Genomic DNA, 24,822 nt, shown 5'->3' on the forward strand with positions numbered 1-24,822 from the left:
CGACCTATTCCTATTTTTTTGTGATAAAGCATCTGCTATTGCAGTCATGAAATATCCAAAGTGTCACTCTAAGGCTAAACATATCGAAGACAAATATCGCTACATACGAGACATGTTGAGGAAGGATGAAGTTGTTATTTATAAGATATCTTCTTCGGACAACTTAGCTGATCCACTAACCATGTGTCTTCCCATGACTAGTTTCACTTTCCATGTGGGAAACATGGGTTTGATTTGTTTATAATTGATGAGACCAAGTGAGAGAACATTGTTTTGTATGCATTGTGGTCTCAATGATTTGTCATACTATGTCATGACATTGTAATTTATATTCCATGGAATGACCATTTTGAAAGAATGATTTTGAAAGAATGCATATGCTTTTGGGTGATAATATGAGTACTCAGTGTATGCCTTGAGATTCAGCTTCCCTATTAGGTATTCACTTGTACGTGAATACGTGAGGGTCTCAATAGGGAATGACGGTTGAGTCTCTAAATTGTCCAGGCCAATGGGACCTGTATAGGCACACTTTCTTTTACGGCTAATACTCATGCTGGTATAGAGTTTTACCCTGAGCTCCTCAGGTACTGAGTATGCTATGGACGGTGAGATGCCTTGATGTCCAACTTTTCTATTAGGTATATACTTGTATTTATATACGGAAAGGTCTCAATAGGAAGGTAGGGTTGGATGTCTAAATTATTCATGCCTATGGTACTGATTAGGCACAATTACCTTAGTGGATAATACTCGAACTGGTACATAGCTTTACCCTGAGTTCAGGTCCGAGTATGCTATGAATGGAGACCACTGAACTGGCAAATTTGACAAGTATGGATTTGGTTTATTCCCCTGCCTTGGATATCTAAGATATATAAAATGTAGGCCCGGGTTAACTACACATGTATATTAAAGTGTTTAAGGTAATGCCTATCGTCATGGTATGGTTTTATGTATCAAAATTGATTTTTCATGTTTTTTTCGAAAATCGGAATTTGAAATGGATTTGAAACCAAGTGGGAGTTTTATGAAATTATGGTTTTAAATATATTATTTATGAAATAAAATTACCATGGTTTTATAGGCGTGGGGCCCATTTCTAGATGTCTTGTCATTAGATGTTCAGTACAGGGAATAATGGCCAACACATCCCCCTGTAGAGGTAGATTAATTGGATACCTTGACTTAGTGGACACATCCCTTAAGAATAAGGAGATGTATCTCTCTTGAGGGGATGTATCTCTCCTTAGATGATGTATCTCTCTTAAGGGATGTATCATTATGAATAGTCATTAGTGCAACACCCTTTAGAATTCTATAAATTCCTCCATGGTCTTACAAGTGAGGCTAAGGCTATTTGCACACCCAGTCTTGTAAATGAATTATCAAAAGTTATATTGTGCACTTTAAATTCTATTTATATTCTTCAAGATGAAAGTTATTCTCTCTTTATTCTTCTTATTTCAATTTTATGATATATGTATGACTCTCAAGATAAGGAGAATTATGGAGGATTTAATATCTATTTCTATGATTTTATCTTAGTGGTGTTTTATTAACGTAAATTTAATATCTTTAATCTATAAATTATAAATTTAATATCAATTAATATATAATAAGTAAAATTTACGTTTTGGTGGGAACAACAAACGAGGATATTTTTCGCCACATGGACGGTTGAGATGGTTAAGAATAAGAAAACGCGTTGGGAGCATTAGTTGCCGGCCATTGAAGAGTGGCGATCATGTAGTCACGATCAACGCAGCGCCGCCGTTATTGTCGGGCCACCTAGATGCCGTCGCCGGCGGGTGAATGATAAAGATAACGCGAAAAAATCTCTGCGACTGCCCCGACCCGATGGAGAGCGTTACGAGAATAGCCCGGGGCTGGGGACTCCATCTGTCAATTTGAATCAAGTTGCTTTAAAGTCAAGGCTACGGCGACTGGTAGTGGGGGCACTTGGTGAATGGAGGGGACGAACCTTTTACTATTTTATCTTTATTCTTCATCTAATGGCTGCCGGAAGCTCTCTCTCATCTTTTTTGTTCGTTTCGGCTGAACTCAAAAGGTAATTGCTCGCTCATTCATTTCTAATTTACGTTAATCTCCTATAAAAATTTGTAAAGACCTAACGAGACGAAACCCTTGGAGATCGATTCAACTCCGTGTCTGACAGTTGCTTTCAGGTACACTGAGTAAATGAAGGCGGGGCAGTCTGGAGATTCAGTAAACGCTTCTTTATTACCATTGTGCGGTTGACAGCTCGTGCTTGTTGCCGAGAGTCCAAAAAGCCGAACTCCCCTCATCACTATTCTAGTCCTTTTCCAACTGTGAATTTTTTTTTCCTCTTCCGATTGCTGTCTCCAGATTGGCATCTCATTCTCAATTTCTCCTGCCGCCTTCTCCAAATCTCTTCTCCGCTTTCTTCTCTTTGAATTTCCGATAGAAAAAAATATAATAATCTTGCTCTCAGTGAGATTGTACCTTCTCCTTCGTCTCTACGTGGTTACCTCATCCATTTCAACATTACCCTTTTCTTAATTTTTATCCAAACTTCAACTGAAGCCTCATCTCAAGGACGTCAGACAATTATTCTTTTATTTCCTCTGCTTTATTATTCTAGACTAGTAGGTGATGATCGTTTGTTAGATTCAATATATTACTGGATATAAGGGCATAACGCGGATTTGATGTAATTGTTGTCAACTCGTTCAGATCACATTTAGACGACAAGAGTGGATGTGGCAAACACTGAAAATTTTGACAACTATAGGACGCTTCTGTTTCCTGCTTTGTATTTTGAAAAGTTTTAGGTGTAAATACCTCAAGTTTGACGAGGCATTTACGTCCGACTGAAAGTCGCCGGAGTCCGAAAGAGTTAACCAGCCCATTACCTCCCCCAATCAGTCTCTGGTAGTCAACCGGAGGTGGATCGAAGCTGTAAGTCTGGATTCAGAGGGAAAGCCTCGGGGTTGAATTCAATATACGCCAAGGTAAATTTCCGATTTACTCTTTTATTATAAGTAACCATGTAAGAGATTGTCGTATCAAGGATTCCTGAAGATACAAGTCGATTTTTAGATCGTTGGTAGGTGATACCTTGCGAATGTTTTCTTATCTTTTTGTTTTTCCTTTCTGATTTTATTGAGTTGGGGAGAATTGTTGTTATGGCGCTACTGAATTTATCGAACTATAGTAGGAATTTTGTTATGGCCATTGTATCGACGGGAGAGCTTGCGGGGAGTTGACCGTTTCTATGCTTCATCGTGTTGATGTTTTTTGCTGACGCTGTTCAAGATTGAGTTTTATTGGATCTGATGCCAAGTTTGATTACTTTCTAGTTGTGACTCTAAAATCCTAAGCTTTACCAATTATTTTTGTTCTTGGATTTTTTTTAGTATAACTACGTGAATTGTCATGTCCTACGATTGTAGTATTAAAGGTTCTGTTTACATCTTCCAAGAGTGAGGGTTCTTGTTTTTGATTGCTGGAAACAGGGAACCATTCTAGTTGTTCCGTTTGCCTGGTTTGAGCCTGTTCGTCTTGAGAATGCCTATTTCTATGTCATTCTTGTGATGCTTTTTTAACTCAATTTTATCTAATTATGTCCTGAAACGTATCAGTTTTGTGACTTCATAGACCTAAACAAAAAGTGCTTCTTTGGTGGAACATTTTTTGTTCTCTTTTTGTCTTTCATGACATGCATTTACGTTTGATTTGAACAGCGTTGTAAATCTCGGTGATATTACCATATTTTGTTCTTACACACAAGAGAATTCTGGGCAGAAATGCTCTTTGCAAGATATTAATTTTTTCCACTTTTCTTGCAGTTCTTTTGTTATATCATTAAATAGCATAAGGTGAATTCTCTCAGCTGATTTATACCTTTCAATAGACTATTAATTATGTTAGGCATTTTTAGGAAGTGAAAATGTATTGTCGTTTTTGGCAATTGAAGTTCCCTATGCTGGGAATTATGTCTGAATGCATTTTCCTTTCATGGTTGTAGTAGGATTAGTTTGATGATAAGATTCCTTTATCTTTCCTATACTTTTGTAAGATGTGACCAGCCCAGGTATATTTTGTTAGTACTACTTTTATCAATTATTGAGTTAATATGAATTTGGATTTTGGAAGGAGCAAAAGTTTTAAAAACTACAATTAATGACCCATAATAGCATGATATTGGCTTGTCTTGGTTCACATGACAATTAGCTAGCAAGTTGCAAGTGGTAAATGGAGTGACGGATATGGAAACATCCGACATCGAGGATCAACAGTGACAAGAGGATAGGGGAAAACCGCTGGCGACGGGAGAAGATGGACCTTGGTGCACGGTGAAGGGAAGATCTGCAACTCGAAAAAGGAGCAGTAGAAGAGGCGAAGCATCGTGGGTTCACGGCGACACGGAAATCTCGATGAAGCAGATTTCGGGCCAGGCAGTTCGTATAATGATAAGGAACGGGCAACGAAGATCTTATATCTCTATCCCACCTGCAGCAGACTCGAATTTTGCCCGCATTCTCGAAGATGGAGACTCTGGGAATGCTCCGAGATTTCGTGAAATCCATATAGATGAAATTTCGTTTACCGTCTCTGTATTCCGGAAGAAAGGTATCAGAGAGCTAAAAATTCTTCAGAGGAGAGGACTCCAAGTTATGGCGCGCGTGTACTTACCGGAATCTCTCGGCGATTGTCACTGTTGGAAAGAGCTGCGAATTTCGATACTAGCACTCGGCGAGAACATGTTTAAGACGCCTGAGACGAGGAAGGACATGATTAATCTACCTCACCGAAATGATCTTCAACACTTCCCCCCCTTCAAATGTCCATTTCGAAAAACAAACCTCCTAAATCCTCTTTCTCTGTAGCACCCGAAAACCCCCAACAGAAAATCCCCCAAATCCCCCAAACTCCTGATAAGCTCCCGGTCATAAATCTACCCCCAGATCTTTTCGAAAGAGGAAAACAGAAACTAAGCACAAGCCTCATCGTGGAATCCCCCTCGACGAGATGGAATAGTCTCAGACTTGCTCTCTGGTTCGGCGAAATGTTTTCTCTTCAACCAAAAATTGCGTGGATGGCACCCGGGAAGTGGCTGGTTACTACGAAATCGAGAGAGGAAACGGAAGAAATTCTGGGGAATAAGAAATGGCTACAAGAAGAGGAACTATTCGCGGTGGAATGGGAAACAACTCCGGTAGGACAGGTTCTCGGCCAATGGATTTCAATCCGTGGCCTCCCTATCGAACTATGGACGGAGGAGGTACTCAGGAAAATTTTTACTTCTTTCGGAAAGATAATACAATGGTTGGAATCCACGGCGGATGGCTCCAAACTGGACGTTGCCATGGCTTTCGTCAACCCCAAATGTCATTGGAGAGAGACAAGCTACCAAAAACTAAGCTTCGGGGAAGATTTTGTATGGCTAGAAATGTCTTTCGGGGAGATTGGTGTCTTGCGGTCACCGGAAGGTCGCCGGACGCGCAAGAGAAGCACTATGCCGGAGACTCCTGCCAGTGGGACTACGGGACGAGAGGGGATTTTTTCGAGAAGCGTGTCGATCCCGGAAAAAGAGGTACGTATGTCAGCTAAAATAAATTTGATACCTGATTCAAATTTTGAAAACGGAGACGCTGCAGTCGAGGCGTGTAAAGGTATTTCGAAATCCCAGAGAACTACTGAGGGTAGCGTGTCTGGGCTCTCTTCCGTGTTGCCCCCCCAAGCACTCAACAAGCCACGCACGGTATCCGATGAGCAATGCACCCATTCCCTCCCCCCTTTATTTCAAAATTTAAATCAAAACAAGGGAGAGGGTGAACGAAGTTCAAATCCTTTCTCGAAAACCATGTCTCTTCAAAATCAAAAAATAAAAGGTCAGCGTATCCCGGAAAATGAGCTTGGCTCTGAAATCGAGTCTGACTTTGCACGTATCTCGGATAATACTGGTCTCTCAACTTTCTCAAATTCCAAAAATATACCCTTTCTCCTATCTCAGCGTCATTCTTTTCATCCAAACCCAAGTTTACCACTCCTCCCGAGACTACAGAAAGGACAAAACAAAAAGAGAAAATAATTTTGAACCTCGAGCCAAGAGCCTCTCAGGTGCGTAAGCCCGAGGAACCAATAATCGAATCGGGTTCTGATGATTCAATTCCAAAATTAGGAGAAAGACAGGAATTCGTCTTCCCCCCGACTTCTGTCTCTCTCGGGGAACGGAATGAACACTCTCAAGGGGCTACTCTAAGTCTTTTTCAAGGATCTGACACGCAGAGAAAAGATAGATTGGTGATTTCTACAGAATTATCAAACACTCAAGTGGAGACTGAACAGGCATAATACCCAGGCCAAGGAAAACTACCTATCATGGCTCCAAGCTCTCCCCCTCTACGGAATACTTTCCAGGAAAGTAGAGAAAATTTGGGAACTAATTTATCTCAGAGAGAAGCTACTAGCCACGTGGTAAAAAAGAATGTAGAATCGGCTCCCTCTCCCACGGACAGAGCTGAGAGTATTGTAAAGGAACTTCGCATGGAGAAAAAAAAATATGACGAAGAGACATGGAAAAATATGATGGAATTGGCACGCTTAATGGGCGTGATGTATCATGAACAGCTGAATGGGGACATTACGGCGTTGGGAGTTCAAGGCCAGGGTAGCAAATGATCTTGCTGTCTTGGAATGTCAGAGGGATTGGCTCTACCCAGAAGCGAGGTACGATATCAAGTTACCTATCTCAATTTAAGCCTTCTATTGTCATATTCCAAGAAACAAAGTGTCAAGAGATGACAAACGATATTGCCAAGGAACTTTGGGCGTGCCCCTCAATCAAGTGGGCATCGGTGAATGCAATTGGCCACTCCGGAGGTATCTTTGTTGCATGGGACACGACTAAGTTTGACTCTCTTAATTTCATGGAAGGTCGTTTCTCTCTGGGTATTCAGTTCAGAGATCTCTCCACTAACAGAATTTGGTGTGTGGGTGGAGTTTACAGTCCAACTAGTTACAGGGACCGCAGCCTTCTCTGGGAGGAGCTTAGTACGCTTCTGGAGAATTGGAATTCCCCATGGCTCCTTGCTGGGGATTTCAATGCCATCAGATATTGTCATGAGAAGAGCCCCCCGGCTACTCGCATTACAGCCTCTATGCGAGGCTTCTCAGACTTCATTGGGGGGAATGGTTTGGATGAGATTCCCTTATCCGGTAAGAATTACACATGGACAAACAGTCAACAACAACCCGTATTATCTAAATTGGATAGATTCTTGGCATGTAACAACTGGCTGCAGATGTTTGGAAATGTTACTGGAAGAGTTCTGAACAAGGTAGGCTCAGATCACTGGCCTATCTTGTTGACATCAGTGTTTGAAAAATGGGGCCTTCGCCTTTCCGGTTTGAAAATTCTTGGTTAATGGAGGAAAATTTTGAATCTCTTATTGATGGTTGGTGGGATGAGGGTCCAAGTTTTGGCAGAAGGGAGTGGGCATTCCCCCTAAAATTGCGCTTCATTAAAGGAAAAATTAAGGAGTGGGCCAATAGTCGTCATACCTCATTAATTGTCGAGAAGGCTTCCCTCACATCTCAGATTGCGGCTCTGGACGTGGTGGAGGAACAAAGGTACTTAACTTCTGATGAATTTTCGCTTCGAGTCTCTCTCAATTTTAAGCTCAGCACGATTCTGCACCAAGAGAAAGTTCGATGGAAGCAAAGAGCTAGATTCAAATGGCTAAAAGAAGGAGATGCAAATACCAAATTTTTTCATGCCGTCGCTTCGGCAAAAAGGAGGTCCAATCGAATTACCTCATTATGCATTAATAATGAGGTAACGTCGTGTTGGATCTCAATAACTAACGAGCTGGTTAAGTTTTTTACAGAACTATACTCGGAGGAGTGTACCAGCAGGCCGAAGCTTACACACATTTGTTTTTCTCGCATCTCCCCAGCAGCGGTAGCACTAATTGAATCTCCTTTTTCTTCGGCTGAAATTGAGCGGGCGGTCCTGGGCATGGAGAGTGACAGGGTACCTGGCCCAGATGGTTTTAATGGAGACTTTCTGAAAAAGTTTTGAGCTCGGCTGAGAGAAGATATAAGTGCTATGGTCCACGGTTTCTTCAGAAACGGCATCACATACCGCAGCATTGGCGCGTCTTTTATCACATTGGTGCCGAAAAAAGCAAGTGTTGAAAAACCTGAGGATTTTCACCCCATCAGTCTGGTTACGAGTGCATATAAAATCATTGCAAGAATATTAGCACATCGTTTAAAGGCAGTGTTGCCCATCGTCATTCACAGAGGTCAAGGCGCTTTCCTAAAGGGGAGAGAGATTCTGGATTCCACAATGGCTGCACACGAGCTTATGGATCATTTCAGGTATAATCAGGACCCAAGAATCGCCCTAAAGCTTGATCTCGAAAAAGCTTTTGATAGAGTAAATTGGATCCTGCTTGATGAAATAATGGAAAAAATGGGATTTAGTGAAAGATGGCGATTCTGGATTCGGAATTGTGTGGGTTCAGCATCATATTCTCTTCTACTCAATGGCTCGGTATGTGGATACTTTAAAGGAACCAGGGGTATTCGACAAGGGGACCCTCTTTCCCCGCTCCTATTCAACATAGTAGCAGAATTCCTGTCCGCTATGTTCTATTCAGCGGTCGACCTTGGATGGCTACCTCCAACAAGTCCGCACCGGGCTTTTAATATTCCGATCCTTCGGTACGCAGATGATACTATCATTTTTGGAGTCGGAGATATGCACAGTGTCAGGAGGATAAAGGCAGTATTGGGTCTTTTTGAAATAGCAACTGGGCAGAAAGTTAATTGGGGGAAAACATCTCTCATAGGATTTAATGTGGACCAAGAGAACCTTGCAGAGATGGCAAGTTCATTTGGTTGCTCTACTACTACACTTCCTGCCAAATATCTTGGTCTCCCTCTCTTTCATGGGCGACTTTCTAAGAACTTATGGAACCCGGTGCTGGAAAAAATTGAAGCTCGTTTAGCAACTTGGAAGGGGCGGCTCCTTAGCAAAGCAGGTAGATTGATACTCCTCAAGTCATGTATTGCTGACACACCAAACTATGCGCTATCCTTTATGCCCTGCCCGTCATCGGTATGCAAAACAATGGATAAATTGAAAAGAAGATTCCTTTGGAGAGGTTCAAGTGATTCCTTTAAATATCACTTGGTTAGATGGGATGAAGTTTGTTTGCCTAAGAAATTAGGTGGACTTGGGATTCGAAAATCAAAAGAACTGAACAAAGCCTTGCTTCTTAAGTGGATATGGAAGTTTAACACAAATTCATCAAACCTTTGGAAGGATATGGTTCGTACCAAGTTGGGTTGGAATTCTTTATGGTGGATGTCAGGGGGAAATCGGAGAAGGCTATCATCAATTTGGAGATCTCTTCATTTACTTCTTCCAGATTTCTCCTCAGCTTGTAGATTTTTTGTGGGTAACGGCAGGTCTCTTAAATTTTGGGACGATTGGTGGACAGGACAGGAACCTTTGAGAAACTCTTTTAGCAGTATATTTCTTATCTCCACTCAAAGGGAGATAACAGTGGCAGATGCTTTCGAGGGAGGTGTTTTGAATCTCCATCCCAGAAGGGGTCTTTCTGATGTAGAAGCAATGGAAGCAAGCCGTTTACTGGATTCTTTGAATCATGTCAGGATGAGGCCTTCTAATGCAGACAAGCTCATATGGTGGCCTGACAAAAGCGGTAAATTCTCAGTTGCATCTGCATACAGACACATTAATGGTTGGGACTCAACGCAGAGGGAGCTTGATATTTATTTTGTGTGGCGGCTTTGTTGCCCTCCAAAAGTAAAATTCTTCATGTGGAGTGCCTGCCAAAATAAGATCCTTACAGCGGATGTGTTTCGAAGAAGGGGTCACCCCTCAATAGACTTGCTATGTCCTCTTTGTAACATTGAAGAAGAATCCGCCAGCCATACCTTGTTATTATGCCCGTATTCTTGGAAGGTTTGGTCCTCTATCTTTTGCAATTTCGACTTGCAAATATGTATCTCTGTAGATCTATTCAGATTTAGCAAGTCAATCTATGGTTATCCCCTTCCTGGACTCGGTAAAATGATGCTATCGGCATGTGCCAGTTTTGTGCCATGGGGGATTTGGAATGAACGGAATAGGAGGAGGTTTGAGGCTAAATTTGAATCTGAGAAAAATGTAGCGGACAAAGTGATGGGCCAAATATCCACCTGGCTCTTGACAAAAAAGCCTTTCAGTTCTTTCAAGGGCACTTCTATTCATGAAAACTGGAGCAATCTAGCAAAGATGCATTTGGGGACCAAGACTCAAGTTATGAAAGAGTGGGTGCCCCCAGAGGTTGGATACTTAAAATTGAATTTTGATGGATCTTCTCTCGGTAATCCGGGGATAGCAGGTTTCGGAGGTGTGGTTTCAGACTCATTTGGCAACCAGTGGTTTTCTTATGCGGGTCCATTAGGCATCTCCGATTCAACGTCTGCAGAGCTTCATGGTCTTCTCAACGGGCTCCGGATCTTCAAAGATAAATGTAGTGGCCCAATTCACATTGAAGGGGATTCCAAGGTAGTCATTGGATGGGGCCGTGGCACTTCTTTTCCGCCATGGAGGCATTGGGAAATTTTCCAGGAGATTTTAGAGATTGCCTCACTATTGTCTTGTATTTGGCCTCACACTTCGAGATCTGCAAATTCGGCAGCAGATGTGCTTGCCAAACAGGGAGCATCTCTTCAACATCTTGTTGTTACGGATATGCTCCCTATCTCTTTGTAACTTTTTGTTTTTAATGGATTACATCTTTATTAAAAAAAAAAAAAAAAATGATATTGGCTTGTCTTTATTGGAGAGAGGTTCATCCTCTGTTTGACTTTATAATCCTTCACTAATGACCCTTTTTGAGACTGCAAATTAACAACAGATTTATGTAATAACTGTCTAGAGTTTGATCTAATGTGGCGATTCAAGAACTTAAAAACACATGATGCTTCTGCTAATTGTCATACAACCTGAAATTTGATCTTTAGGGAGCTTCTAATTTTCTCACAAACCGTCCTGAAACAATCAGTAACGTTCAGCTACTTCTGATTCATTATTTTAATTCCTATCCAAACTGAACCTTTTTCAATTCTATGGCTGCCTTATTGATGACCTCATGTTGATCATGTGGTTTGTTCATAAGATTATCATGTATTTTGGTTGAAAAGGGAAAAAGGCATTGCTCTAGGTGATTGTGAGATATAGATGTAATAAAGGTGGATCTCTACAAGAATCATAGGCATAACTAAAGAATCTTGTAGAAGTTAGGGATTGATGTGTGGAAGAGAGAAGAGAAGGAGAGAAGAAAGGAGAGAAAGCTGCATGAGTTGTGCAGTCCTTATTAGGGGTCAAAACTCGATCCTTAACGCTCTTTGGGTGTGTTTGTGTCAACTGAAAATTATAGGAAAACATGCCACGGGAAAATTTTCTTTAGTTTGTGCCATGTTTTGGGACGAGAAAATTTTCTGCTTGATTCCTCTTCATTCCTCTTATCTTTAATAAATGTTAAAAAGGATAGAAATGTGAGTTTCCTATTGCTCTAATAGGAAACTATGAGAAAGATGTAAGAGGCACTGAAGTGGTTCTTGATCACTTACCTCGTACTTCAATTTTATTTTTATTATTTATAAAAAATATTTTATTTCTAGTGTATTGTATCTAAATTAGTTCTTCCTCTTGTTGGAGGCATATATCCATCGATCGGTGAGACCATGCTATCTAATAAGATTTTGTATTTTCTTTTTGCAGATTTCCTTATTAAAGGTTAAGCAGTTAACAGCATTGAGATTATATAGAGTGGACTGCAGGCAATGTTGATGTTACACTGAAATGGATTCTGCAAGAAGTTGGTTTCAGAAATTCCAAGCTAGGGGTGAAAAATTCAAATCTAGTCCTGCTAAGAAGAAGGAAGCAGATCAGGGTAAAGATGGGCAGAAGCCTCCTCTCAGTGATGAGGCACCTTCAAACATCACTAAACAGAAGGTTGCTGCGGCCAAACAATACATTGAGAACCATTATAAAGCTCAGATGAAGGGCTTGCAAGATCGTAAAGAGAGGTAGATATGACCTTTCCTAAATACTTGATTACTCTTATGTTTAAAATGAATAGCAGACTACAATGTCATTATCTAATTCTTTTATATAGCAGTATTTGTCTTTGAAGTTCTTGCTTGACATGTATTAGTGCACCAAGACTTCTTTGGTTCTAGTTTGACATGTATTAGTACACCAGATTTCTTTCTTACTCCATCTTTCATATGCCTGTGGTCAAGTAGGCTAACAAAAGCATAAATTTTTTGAAATTATTTATTTTCAGTTAGCTATGAACATACTAGTTAGTGATAGTGATTTCCAGCTCTCATCTTTATAAAAAGAAAAAAAAGAAAAAAAAAAGTGGTATCCATTTTTTGTTGAAATGTTATCTTCTAAGTGCGAGTAAGCTCTTAATTCAATTCTGAAGATTAATTTAGTCAAACTGATCAAGACTAACTTTTCCAAAATGAAAAGTGGATTGGGATAGTATTCAAATTGTTTTCTTTTGTCATGTTTAACTTAGTTTTTTCCCTCCAGTCATGTCCTTTTGTTGGAGTTATCTTGTAGTACAATAGTTTGTATCAGGAGCATTTGAACTTCTTGTTGTCATTCTTACTTTCATTTGGCATAATTTTAGACGGTGGATCCTGGAGAGAAAACTTGCTGATGCTGAAATTTCCGAGGAAGAGCAGAATAATCTTCTAAAATATTTGGAGAAAAAGGAGACAGAATATATGCGCCTCCAAAGACATAAAATGGGCGTTGATGACTTTGGGTTGCTGACCATCATAGGAAGAGGTGCTTTTGGAGAGGTCTCTTTCTTCTCTTTCTCACACACACATGCACACATCACACACACATTGGGAAAGAGGCTTCTTAACTTCAACTAGTAACTTTTGGATGAGCTTGGATCCAACTTTAACAGGGTATCAGAGCTTGTACGTGGGCCTCAATCCAAACCATCCATGTAGAGCCACAAAAAGGATTTACACATGTGGGGGAGGGTTAGAGTAGTCTCATATGGATCAATGAATAGAAAAATCTTGCATTTATTAGTTAGGGAAAATGGTTCTTAACTAGGTTAGTTATTTTAGGATTGATTTTGCTTGAACTTTAACTATATATAATTGGGAAAGTAGTCGTATTTGTATTATGTATGTAGGGATTAATTTGTAAATTCTGTATTTTGATTAGTTCTTCCTTATCTGGATTGCATGTGTTTCTACTGAGGACTCCCCTCAAAGAGAGCATTTGGGAGCTGCCCACCTTGAACAGGGTAGCGATCACCCACATCCATCAAAAACCCTAAAAATATCCATCATATGCTCCTAAAATCTTACTCAACATTTTGGTTCATAACACACACACCAGAATCCATCCACTCATCTGCTTACCCCACATACTAAGAGTTCAAGATAGTTGCAAATTGCTTTTGTTTAATATGATTGCAGTTCCATTTTCTTTTTTAGGTAAGACTATGTAGAGAGAAGACCACTGGTCATGTCTATGCAATGAAAAAACTCAAGAAAGCGGAGATGCTTCGACGAGGCCAGGTGTAACTCCAAGAACTTTTTTTTTACTTTTTTCTTTCAAAATTTTATGAAGAAAAAACTAAGCAGATGTATTCTTCGAAGGGTTGCTTGTTCCTTAGGCCCATTTTCTGCTTATCTTATTTAGGTGGAGCATGTTAAAGCTGAACGGAATCTGCTTGCTGAGGTTGACAGTAACTGCATTGTGAAACTCTACTGCTCTTTCCAAGATGAGGAATTTCTCTATCTAATTATGGAATATCTTCCTGGTGGGGACATGATGACCTTGCTTATGAGGAAAGATACTTTAACAGAAGATGAGGCTAGATTTTATGTGGGCCAGACAGTATTAGCAATTGAATCTATTCACAAGCATAACTATATCCACAGGTATGCCGTGTTTTCCTTTGTTATCTTGTGTATTTAATATCACATGAAAGCATTGTATTTATCTAGCATTTCCAATGATTGGAAAATTTCTGTTTCTATTTAGGGATATCAAGCCTGACAATCTATTACTTGATCGTTATGGCCATATGAAGCTCTCAGATTTTGGGTTGTGTAAACCCTTGGATTGTAGTAACTTTCCAAATCTTAGCGAGTCTGACTATGCCATGGGTAGAGATTTTAAGCCTTCATTAGACAGTGACAGGCGCTTAGCAGCACCAAAGCGTACACAGCAGGAACAACTTTTGCATTGGCAAAAGAACAGGCGAATGTTGGTGAGCTTGCTTTACGGATGATTCTTGTATGACATATTCTTAAGTTTGGATATCTATTGCCATTATTGTGGTAAAAATTAGATTCACATTATAAAAACAGGTTTGGACAAAGTAGGTTAAAAATCAAATATTTCTGTTAGTAGTCACTTTAGGTCTTAGGCTCAATGATCACGTGAGGCTTTACAGTTAGGTCTTTGGTTCAAGTCTCACCAGGTAAAGGGTTTAAACATTCAAATAAATAAATAAATAAAAACATTTTTGTTGGTACTAGGGACTAAACCAATTTTTTTTTTTTTTAATCTTCTTGCTGTTGCAGGCTTATTCAACAGTGGGGACGCCTGACTATATTGCTCCTGAAGTTTTGCTAAAGAAAGGTTATGGAATGGAATGTGACTGGTTAGTGACATCTCTGTTGATTTTTAGTCAGGCTTCAGCTAGGTTCTATTCCATTGCGTAAGTTGACCTTTCTTGCAGGTGGTCTCTTGGAGCTATCATGTATGAGATGCTTGTGGGTTACCCCCCCTTTTATTCTGAAGAACCCATGTCAACCTGCCGAAAGGTATCTTTGGATTATGTGTCAATATTCTCCAACGATGCTGTACTAGTATAGTTCTCATCAGTTAATTTATATGTTTTTAATATGATCTAGATTGTGAACTGGAGAACTCACTTGAAGTTTCCTGAGGAGGCAAAGCTATCAGCTGAAGCGAAAGATCTTATCAGTAGGCTGTTGTGCAATGTAGAGCAGAGACTTGGAACTAAAGGAGCACACGAAATCAAGGTTTGCTTTGTGCATTTATAAACTAAAAGAATTGGTAACTGCTCCAGTTGCTAAAAACAAAATTTTTGAGCATAAGCATAAGTTACTAACTAAGAAATGAATAAGGTACTATGATGTTCCTTGGTTGACTGCTGCAATAGTGTGAAAGTAGACCCTTAAATAAAACAATAGATCAGTGTTTTTTTTATTTTTAACTATGTTTTCCCAAATGACATGTGAATCTGTTTGACTATCAAAATGTCTTTAGGCACATCCGTGGTTTAAAGGCATCCAGTGGGATAAACTGTATCAGATGGAAGCTGCTTTTATTCCAGAAGTCAATGATGAACTGGATACTCAAAACTTTGAAAAGTTTGAAGAGGTATTTCTTGCTCTTTTTGTGGAATGTGATGGATCTGTTAAATTTTCTAATTGTAGTAAATGATGTGTGACAATTTTAGCATTTGTTATTCTTCAGATAATCTTAACTTGTTATTTTTCTTGTTAATCAATATTTTTATTAATGCTCCAGTGTTTCCAATGCAGTCTGCACCTCCAATACAAACTTCATCTAAGTCAGGTCCATGGAGGAAGGTAAGTTGATCATATTCTGGCCCCAAATTCATGAGTTCTGTTACTGAGGTGAATTAAACCTCCTAGAGTCTTCTATTTTTTTGTTTCATATAAACATTCATATGATTGTTTGTCCAGGAAACATAATGGTTACTTGTGCGCAATCCGGTAACATGCTTATACTCACATTCATTCATTCTTGCAGATGCTTTCATCAAAGGATGTAAACTTTGTGGGATACACATACAAGAACTTTGAAATAGTCAATGATCATCAAGTTCCTGGCATTGGTTGTCTCTCATATCGTTGCACAGTTTTTGGGATTTAGGAAACATTTTTCATGCTCTGACATTTTCAATGTATTCGTGATCTTGTTTATCTACAGCTGAGTTGAAGAAAAAGGGTAACAAACCAAAGCGACCATCTATCAAATCACTGTTTGGTATGATTCAGAACTGATTTTCCTTTCCAAATCACTAGGTCCATATGGGTACATTCTTTCTAATGCACTTCTCACAGATACCACCACTCCTGATCAACAACCTGTCCAAGGAAGCTTTCTTAACTTGCTGCCCACACAATATGAAGTTGCTGAGATCCCTGAACCATCTCCTCAGACTGGCAGACCACCCCCATATCCTCAAACTCGACATAGATAGCCATACTGCATCACCAGCAATTGTTCATAGCTGAAGTAAACAAAAACAAGTTTACATTTTTTATTTTTTTTGTTGGCTTTCTGCTATATATATATTCTTATATTATTAGGTTATTTATTTGCTTGGTCACTTCTTGCTAGACTTCACGATTCATCTGTTTTCCTGCCCATCTCCCCCAAAAAAGGGAGCAAAAAAAGGAGAGTTGGGGTTTGTTCCTCAGTTGTAAATTTGATCGGACGTGATGCAAGTGTCTTATCAAATGATCTTGTGTTAACAACGACGACAGCAGTTTGTCATCTGAAGAATTAGTTGGCAGCAAAAGATACGGTTGATGTATGTGAAGGAAATGTCATCGTGATTTATTAACAATCATCATGAAACGTTTACAACTGTTATAGAAGGCTAGGAAGAAGATGACACGTATGTTCAAGGAAACCAAAGCAATCGAACAAAGCTTGACTCAACACCTAGCTTAAGAAGAATAACTTTAACATATGAAGAAAACCATGGACATTGCAATATAAACCGTGAACTTAAAACTCAAAAAAGAGAAACTAAAATTGACTCAAAAAGAAAAAGAAACCTTGAAGACAACTCTAAGAGAAAAATATTATATTTTTATTTTCTTTTTGTTCCTTTCCTTCTTTTTCATTTTCTTTTCCCTTCCCTTCCCTTCTTCTCCATCTGTTTTTTCCATGTTAGAGCACAAGAGAGAGAAAGAGAGAAAAACAAGAAAATAGGAGAGGTTGAATGAGTGGGAGATGGGGGGGGGGACGTGAAATTTGATCTTCATCTTCATTTCATGCATCTACATGATCTTCGTCTTCGAATTGCGAAAGTCTGTACACTCAAGCTATACAAACCTAAGAATGAGTGAGTACTCAACCTACTCCCACAACATCACCTGGCTGCAAAGGCTTGGCCATAAAAGTTAACAACAACTTGGTTGTGAAAGCCCGTTAGGCCACAAAGGCCATATCTTATTTAACCCGTTCATCCACTTGAACTGGCGCCCGATGCATGCACTAACCCATCCGGGTCAAGTGATAGTGTAATTTAATTCACTTTCACTTGACCCAGAGGCGTACTAAGAGGCCCTTAGTTCTTGAAGAACAACTCAATTAGATAATAAATTTGAAAATCAATGATAAAGAATCTTCTTGGAGTGTATAGAATGATTTAAGAATCAAAGACCATCAGTTCCAACTTAAAGCTAAGACAGAAAGATTTCAAAAATAAAGCATTGGTGCACTTAGCTTTTCTTGAAAGCAAGGTCGATTTTGCTTTGGGATGTAAATAAGATATCCATATAAGATTTTAAAGCAAGAGAGTGTTTTTGATAATCCCTTAAGCTTGGTCATTCAAACTCTGAATTAGAGAGTTCACTCTTATTTTGTTTGTGATTCTTAAATTGTTAATTGTTATGGTAGAATCACCCAAGATCGGTTGTATTTTCAGTTAAGGGGCTAATCCTACAGTCATTCAAACTTTGAATTTGAGAATTTTTTAATTTTTACCTTTTATTGGTTTTTATTTTGATGACATAATTATGACATCATCACTAAGTTCAAACCACTTGGCAAACCTGATTTAAATTTTAATTAATTTGTACACCCCCCCGTTTCCTGAATATTTGGAATTAGCCCATGTGACTAATTTAGTACTTTCAAAAGTTGCCTACGTGTTCCTATTTGAAATTACGTAAACGCTCCTTATTTCACATGATTCAGCGCGCACGCGGGAGGATAATCTCGTCCACAAGAGGGAGAAACCGTATTAGGAGGGAAAGGCGAATCCGACTCCAACGCCCACCGCGCGCGCAATTTGAAATCCCGCCTCCTACTAGCTCATCTCATCCCGAGCCTCACAGCCTCGGTTACGCACCTAAATTCGAAATTTCCAAACCGCCAAAGGAGAATCATCATTAATAAAAAATCACGATAACCCTCTCAGTATCACTCTCACCTTTAATTAACGAGCGGTCTCCGCTCCCTCTTCTAACCCTCGTAATCCTGTTCCAGATCTCGTACCCACTCACCGCAGACATGTCTTCGTCTTCTTACCTCGATCCTGCATCCAGGCATCATGCGTATAGCAGGAAGCAAAAGTCTCTCGGGCTTTTGTGCTCTAAGTACCTTCGGATCCTTCTCAGTGTCATTTTCTTAGAACCATATAAAGTTTTTATTAGTTTCTTATGAATTTAATCTGTTGCAGTTTCCTGAACCTGTACAATCGAGACGATGTTGAGTCAGTAGGGCTGGATGAAGCAGCAAATAAATTAGGTATTGGACTGATGTCGGCTTGATCTCTACATTGAACGTGGTTAACTTCTTTTACCTGGTATTTGAATATTCTTTTGTGTTGCTTCAGGTGTTGAGAGGCGACGAATCTATGATATTGTTAATGTATTGGAGAGTGTCGGTGTAAGATCTCCTTTTCAATGTACCTTTTTTTTTTTTTTTTAAAGTTATCGTTCTGCGTAGGGTTGTCAAAAATTTGTTTGAATTAACTCAGGTTCTCGCGAGGAAGGCTAAGAATCGTTATTCTTGGAAGGGATTTGATGGGATCCCGAAGGCTTTACAAGAGCTTAAGGTGAATACACTATTTTTTATTTCTTCTAATATTGTTTACAACTAAGGCGGCCTATATGGTTGCAAGGTGAGAGCCATGTTTTTGCTCGATTTTGATCCACTTCTCCTGGCTGCAGGAGGAGGCGCTTAGGGAAAACTTTTGCTGTACTTTAGGAAATTCTTGCAATTATATGAAGGTAGCTTCCTATGGGACATGATGTTTTATTTTCGGTTGCTGAGTGCTTGGTGAAGTGGATTTCCAGAATTCATTGTTTGTTATCAGATTTGCGAGTCTGACGAAGATGATAAACCATCCATTCAAAGGATAGAGGAAAATGTACAAGAGCAAGGGAGCTCCAAAGATTGTCAATCTTCTGATATATCTTTCAAGAAACAAATTGGTACGTCTTCCGCTTCTTGATTTATTTTGTCCGTAGAAAAGAGAAGGGAATGAGTCTGTTAGAAACCCTTGTTGGGCATAAACCGGACGGCCCCTAAGGGATGCTGGGTCATTTTTGGATAATTGCATTGTTATAATTATGGTTTTTTCTTTGGTTGAACAGACAACAGGAGAGAGAAATCACTCGGCCTGCTTACACAGAATTTTGTTAAATTATTCCTGTGCACCAACGTAAGCCATCTACTTTGGTTCCAAAACTGTTAGGTTCAATTAAAAAGTCTCGTCTTCCGGACTCACTACATCCTTCAAAAATTTCAGGCAGATATGGTATCTCTTGATGAAGCTGCAAGACTTTTGCTTGGAGATGCTCCTAACTCTGCACAGATGCGAAGTAATGAAATTTCTTTGCATATAGTTCTCTTGTTTTTAACTATAAAAGACCCAAAACCTTAAGACTAATCGCTTAGTCATAAGATAACTCTGCAGCAAAAGTTCGGAGATTATATGATATTGCAAATGTGCTGTCATCAATGAATCTCATAGAGAAGGTATTTTTAAACCACGAATTATTTCTGTGAAACAGTATGGTAACGCTTCCGGGTATAATATTCTCAACATTTTAAATGATCTGCAGACCCATCAGACAGATACCAGGAAGCCGGCTTTCAGATGGTTGGGTCTCAAAGGAAAACCAGACTCGGATCTGGTGCCTTGCGATAAAACCATGAACGTAAGGCAAGCCACTAAAAGGGAATTTGGAACAGATATTACTAATATTGATTTTAAAAGGAACAAGATGCTTTCTCCAATTGATGAGAAAGCTATTAAAGTGCCAATTAATTGCGAGGCAAGTGGTCAACATGATCCTATGCAGCAGGAAAAGGGATCCAGAGGTTACGTCTATGGTCCTTTCGGCCCAGTTCCGTTGGAAGAAGGCAAGGACAAAGAGCAAGAGAAGACTGGGAAAAGAGTTCAAAATTGGGAGAACTTGGCAGCTGCCTTTAGACCTCGATATCACAATCAAGGTAACTTTTACATTTCTCTATTTTTTTAGGTCGTGAGCAAACCTTAAACGTGTATTCTAACACTATCTTCCACGTGAGAGCTTTCTTTATAGCTCTTAAACATGGATACTTTTTGCGTGGAGATCATGTACCTACTTTATGATGAGGCTTTTTTTCAAGTAGTAAGTACAAGATTTTTATTATCTCGAGTTTATGTGAGATTATTCTAACCATCTAAATTGATGGCCTACGCAAGGCAGATGGGTAGTTTTATGACTCAGTGTGTTACGTTCTTTTGAACCCATACTTGGTTCTACTCTTCAAACTGCATATTGAACCAAGGCAGATGCTATGAGACTACACATGGCCGCTCTGGTTTTCTTTTTGACACTTTGATTGCTAAATTATCAGAACCAGATGCAGAGACGTTTTCCTCACGGGTCTCTGTTGATCAGGTCTATCTATTTAACAACACTAGAACATATAGCTATCGTTTGATGATTGCCTGTTTAAGCTTCATATTGCTAAGCCAGTGACCTTATCTTGTAAGTCCACCGTGAAGGTATCAACCGGTGTAGGTCATCAAATATGGTTATTTCTTTGGTTTTTACCGTTCTAAGAGTAACAAGTAATGAAATTCCCAAAATTTCTAGCTTGGCTGGATGTGAAATGGTAAAATTGGTACTAGTAATGACTGCAGCTATTTGACAAATAACTTGCACTTGTCGTCACTCCTTAATATGTTAGCAATTCACATTTGAACTGTACCAGAAAATTGACAAGTTTCTGTTGCTTGTTTTCTGTGCAGCATTAACTGATCTTTTTGTGCATTACATGGAAGCGTGGAAATCATGGTACGTAGAAGTGGCTCAGGGAACCAAACACAAGTCTCACTTGGCGATTCTCTAAACCGACGATCTTCTTGGCCGTCAATAATGAAGTTCCTGCGAACAAAGGAATTGTTGCCTTAATTTCTTTTTCCTTCTTTAATATGTATTTGCCCTCATTCATTTATGTCTGGTTGTGCTGTACTTCCTCTGCATGCGAACCAGCACAATTATCCTAATTGTATGTTGGCCTCCTTAAGCAATCAATGGAAGATTGATGAGCTCACTGATGTTCAATTTGTCTTGTCATTTCTTACAGGATTTTTGGACTAATTTCTACATCAACTAACAAGATTTGAGCTTTGGCTACCCATGGAACAGAAAAATCCATCTTCCTGCAACGAGATCAGCTAATATTTCTTCTTTGTCATTCACGATTGTCTAAATCAACTAATTCTGCTTCAAAAGAAGGATTTTTTTTTCTTTCCTTTGTTCTTGTGGTGTTCTAAAAGTTTTTCCATTAGTTCTCGTCTTATGCACTGAAAGAGAAAAATTACTCCTTCCGCCCATAACTGAATAAAAAAACCATGATACAAGTTTACATGTGATCGTGACGAATCATTTTCATATCTCGTAAGGATATTCGTTGTCATTTTGGCTACAAGTTGGACACAAAGAAACCGCGTCAGCATCAACTCAAGGATTTCTTTTGTACTCCTTCCATCTTCCTTTCTCTTCTTGAAACAAAAGTCATCATTCTACATGGCTTCTCTCTTTCAATCCACAATCCTCACTTCCTCATCTTTTCCATCATCTACCTGCTTCCCTTTTCTCCTTTCGATTCTTTGCAAAACATGGAGATGTTTTTCCTTCGGGTTACTCTTCGGAGTTCCAACGCCATTTCGGGAGTTTTATTCTTTCTGTTGCACAAGTTTGCGAGTTTACCCAGAAGGAAGAAGGATGAGGAGGATGTACCTAGCTCCGCCCATGATAGAAGCTTATAGGCGCTCGGTGCTCCCAACCAGGACGAATCACTTTCATACCTCGTAAGGATATTCGTTATTGTTTTGGCTACAAGTTGTTGGATGTTGAAGATCCTGTGCTAGATCTTGTGCCTGATTCACATCGTTAAAGATTTGTATCTTAATTGAGAATATCTACCTTGTTTAAGGACTTCCTTACAGAGACCGTTGACCATCAATTACAGGAGCTAATCAAGCTCCATTCTTTCCTGTATTGTAAAAATCAAATCAAATGTAAATCTATTAAATTAGGCTGTAACAGTTTGTATCAATTATAAATATGAAATCGACTCACCCCATCTGTGTGGTGAATGTTTATTGAAAAATTCTCATGGTATCAGAGCTATACCTGGATTAACATTCTGTGATCCTAAATAGCTTCTGATATCACTAGCGATCGTCTTCCCTTCAACACTTCACATGGTTACTATCAAACTGTCGTCTTCCAATTATCTTCTATGGAATAGTCAGTTTTTTCCTCTTCTCGACAACCAAGGCTTACTGGGTCAAGTGGATGGTACTCTTGTGCCACCACCTCTTTTCGACCCTCCCACCTCTCAGACTCCCAGCCCCAAACACCTGGAGTGGAAATCAATAGACCAACGTCTCCTCAGTTTGCTTCTCTCCTCTCTGTCCGAAGAAGCTATGACCGAAACCGTCGGCCTCTCCACATCTCGTGAGGTGTAGCTTGCCTTGGAGAACACCTTCAGCCATCGCTCCAAAGCTCACAAAATTCGTCTCAAGGACGATTTGCAATTGATGAAAAGGGGAAATCGCTCAGTGATGGTATAAGCTCGTGTATTCAAAGCACTGTGTGACCAGATCCATGCCATCGGTCGTCCCATTGATGACACCGACAAGGCTCGTTGGTTCCTCAGAAGCCTCGGTCCGGAGTTCTCCGGCTTCTCCTCAGCCCAAATGGCCCAAAATCCCCTCCCCTGTTTTTCCGATATTGTGTCCCGCCCCGAAAGCTTCGAAATCTTCCAAAAATCCCTTGAGCCTTCGGTGACGACGACCTCCACTGCTGCCTTTACCGCAAATCGAGCCCCCTTTCAGTGTTCCAGTGGTTCTTCTTGCCAGAATCGTGGCCGCGGAAACCCTCATGGCGGCCATTCCAGTCACGGTCAATGCTCCTTCTCCAACCACGGCCATAGCCAGGGCCCGAGCGGCGATTCCGGCCACGGCCAAGGTCGTTCCACCTCCAGTCACCGTCGTCGACCACCGAGATGCCAAATCTGCCGCCAAGAAGGTCACTATGCCTATTGTCGGCAACGATACACTCGGCATGACTCTTCAACGCACCTCGCTGAAGCGTTTAATTCTGCATGCTCAATATCCCAAAATGAATCTTCGGACTGGTTCGTAGACAGAGGTGCCTCGACCCACATGACCCCGACCCACTCCTCCTTGGATCATTCTGTCACCTACACGGTTCAGGATAGTGTAATTGTAGGGAATGATGCATCTCTCCCTATTACTCATACCGGTCACTATTCTCATTCATCAAATATTTAATTATTAGATGTTTTGGTTGTTCCCCATCTTACTAAAAATCTTTTGTTCATTAGTAAATTAACGAACGATTTTCCTTTATCTGTTACATTTACTAATGATCTTTTCACTATTTAGAATTGCCAAACAGGAAAGGTGGTGGCAACCGGTAAATGTGATGGAGGCCTCTGTGTGCTAGAGCGTGGCAATTCAGCTTTTCTTTTCTTTTTGAAGAATAAATCTCTGCATGCTTCATATGATTTATGACATTCTCGTTTAGGACATGTTCATCATTCAGTTCTTTCTTTCTTAAATAAAAATGGCCAGCTTCATCTTACTTCGTTACTGCCATCTCCGAAATTATGTGATACATGTCAACTTTCTAAAAGTCATCGTTTACCTTATTTTCACAATAAAAAAAGGTCATCTCATGTGTTAAATTTAATTCATTGCGATATATGGGTCCTTCACCTGTCACATTAAATTTGGTGTTTGTTTACTATGTTTTGTTTATTGATGATCATTCTCGCTTTACTTAGCTTTATTCGTTGAAATTGAAATATGACTTCTACGATACCTTTCTTTAATTTCAAAAATTTGTGGAAAACCAACATTCTGCTCATATAATTTTTTTCAAAGTGATGGTGGTGCCAAATTTACTAGTAATCGTTTTCAACACCACCTTCGTACTTCTGGAATTCATCATAAGCTATCATGTCCATATACCCCTGCTCAAAATGGTCGCACTGAATGAAAACACCGTCATATAACTGAAACTGGTTTGACTCTGCTCTTCCATTCCCACATGTCTCCTCGCTTATGGGTTGACGCCTTTAGCACTGTTGCCTACATCATCAACCGTTTGCCCAAACCACTTCTCAGAGGTAAGTCCCCCTTTGAAATTCTTTATGGTTTTTCTCCAAATTATGCAAATTTTCATCCCTTTGGTTGTCGTGTTTATCCATGTTTACATGATTATATGCCTCATAAATTTTCTCCGCGTAGTCTTCCTTGTCTCTTTCTGGGATATAGCTCATCGTACAAGGGTTTTCGTTGTCTTCCCATCACCTCTAGGATATATATCACTAGACATGCTCAGTTTGATGAAACTCATTTCCCATCCTTAACTTCTTCCCAGGCTCAACCCTTATCCTCTCTCCAATTTTCCAATTTTCTGGAACCCAGT

At 39.8% G+C, this 24,822-nt stretch overlaps 3 protein-coding genes across 5 annotated transcripts; all 3 read left to right on the top strand.

The window, feature by feature from the left end:
- The first annotated feature begins 1,897 nt into the window (after positions 1-1,897).
- LOC137951323 (uncharacterized) lies at positions 1,898-16,460 on the top strand. 2 transcript variants are annotated; one of them, XM_068797905.1, is made up of 15 exons: positions 1,898-2,071; positions 2,190-2,996; positions 11,795-12,102; positions 12,717-12,891; positions 13,549-13,632; positions 13,757-13,998; positions 14,102-14,330; positions 14,647-14,726; positions 14,805-14,889; positions 14,980-15,111; positions 15,359-15,472; positions 15,637-15,684; positions 15,869-15,953; positions 16,049-16,105; positions 16,183-16,460. In XM_068797905.1, exons 3-15 carry the CDS (start codon positions 11,876-11,878, stop codon positions 16,320-16,322), a joined length of 1,698 nt encoding a protein of 565 aa, XP_068654006.1. In that variant the 5' UTR covers positions 1,898-2,071; positions 2,190-2,996; positions 11,795-11,875; the 3' UTR covers positions 16,323-16,460. The 2 variants fall into 2 exon arrangements, with proteins under 2 accessions (XP_068654006.1, XP_068654007.1); XM_068797906.1 differs by lacking the exon at positions 1,898-2,071 and having other exon boundaries at positions 2,187-2,996.
- LOC137951202 (uncharacterized) lies at positions 7,415-8,071 on the top strand. Its single transcript, XM_068797788.1, has one exon. The coding sequence runs from the start codon at positions 7,415-7,417 to the stop codon at positions 8,069-8,071; it is 657 nt and encodes a 218-aa protein (XP_068653889.1).
- A 1,844-nt stretch (positions 16,461-18,304) lies between the features above and the next one.
- LOC137951732 (E2F transcription factor-like E2FE) lies at positions 18,305-21,427 on the top strand. 2 transcript variants are annotated; one of them, XM_068798611.1, is made up of 11 exons: positions 18,305-18,453; positions 18,537-18,604; positions 18,693-18,745; positions 18,837-18,914; positions 19,030-19,089; positions 19,176-19,293; positions 19,456-19,523; positions 19,611-19,683; positions 19,767-19,840; positions 19,927-20,317; positions 21,105-21,427. In XM_068798611.1, exons 1-11 carry the CDS (start codon positions 18,368-18,370, stop codon positions 21,203-21,205), a joined length of 1,170 nt encoding a protein of 389 aa, XP_068654712.1. In that variant the 5' UTR covers positions 18,305-18,367; the 3' UTR covers positions 21,206-21,427. The 2 variants fall into 2 exon arrangements, with proteins under 2 accessions (XP_068654712.1, XP_068654713.1); XM_068798612.1 differs by having other exon boundaries at positions 19,779-19,840.
- Positions 21,428-24,822: the final 3,395 nt, after the last annotated feature.

Source organism: Aristolochia californica, unplaced genomic scaffold (genome assembly GCF_029961685.1).
Source record: "Aristolochia californica isolate CCGP_79_NKW_82.1479 unplaced genomic scaffold, dmAriCali1.0.hap1 SCAF_15, whole genome shotgun sequence".
In the NCBI taxonomy this organism is placed as follows: domain Eukaryota; kingdom Viridiplantae; phylum Streptophyta; class Magnoliopsida; order Piperales; family Aristolochiaceae; genus Aristolochia; species Aristolochia californica.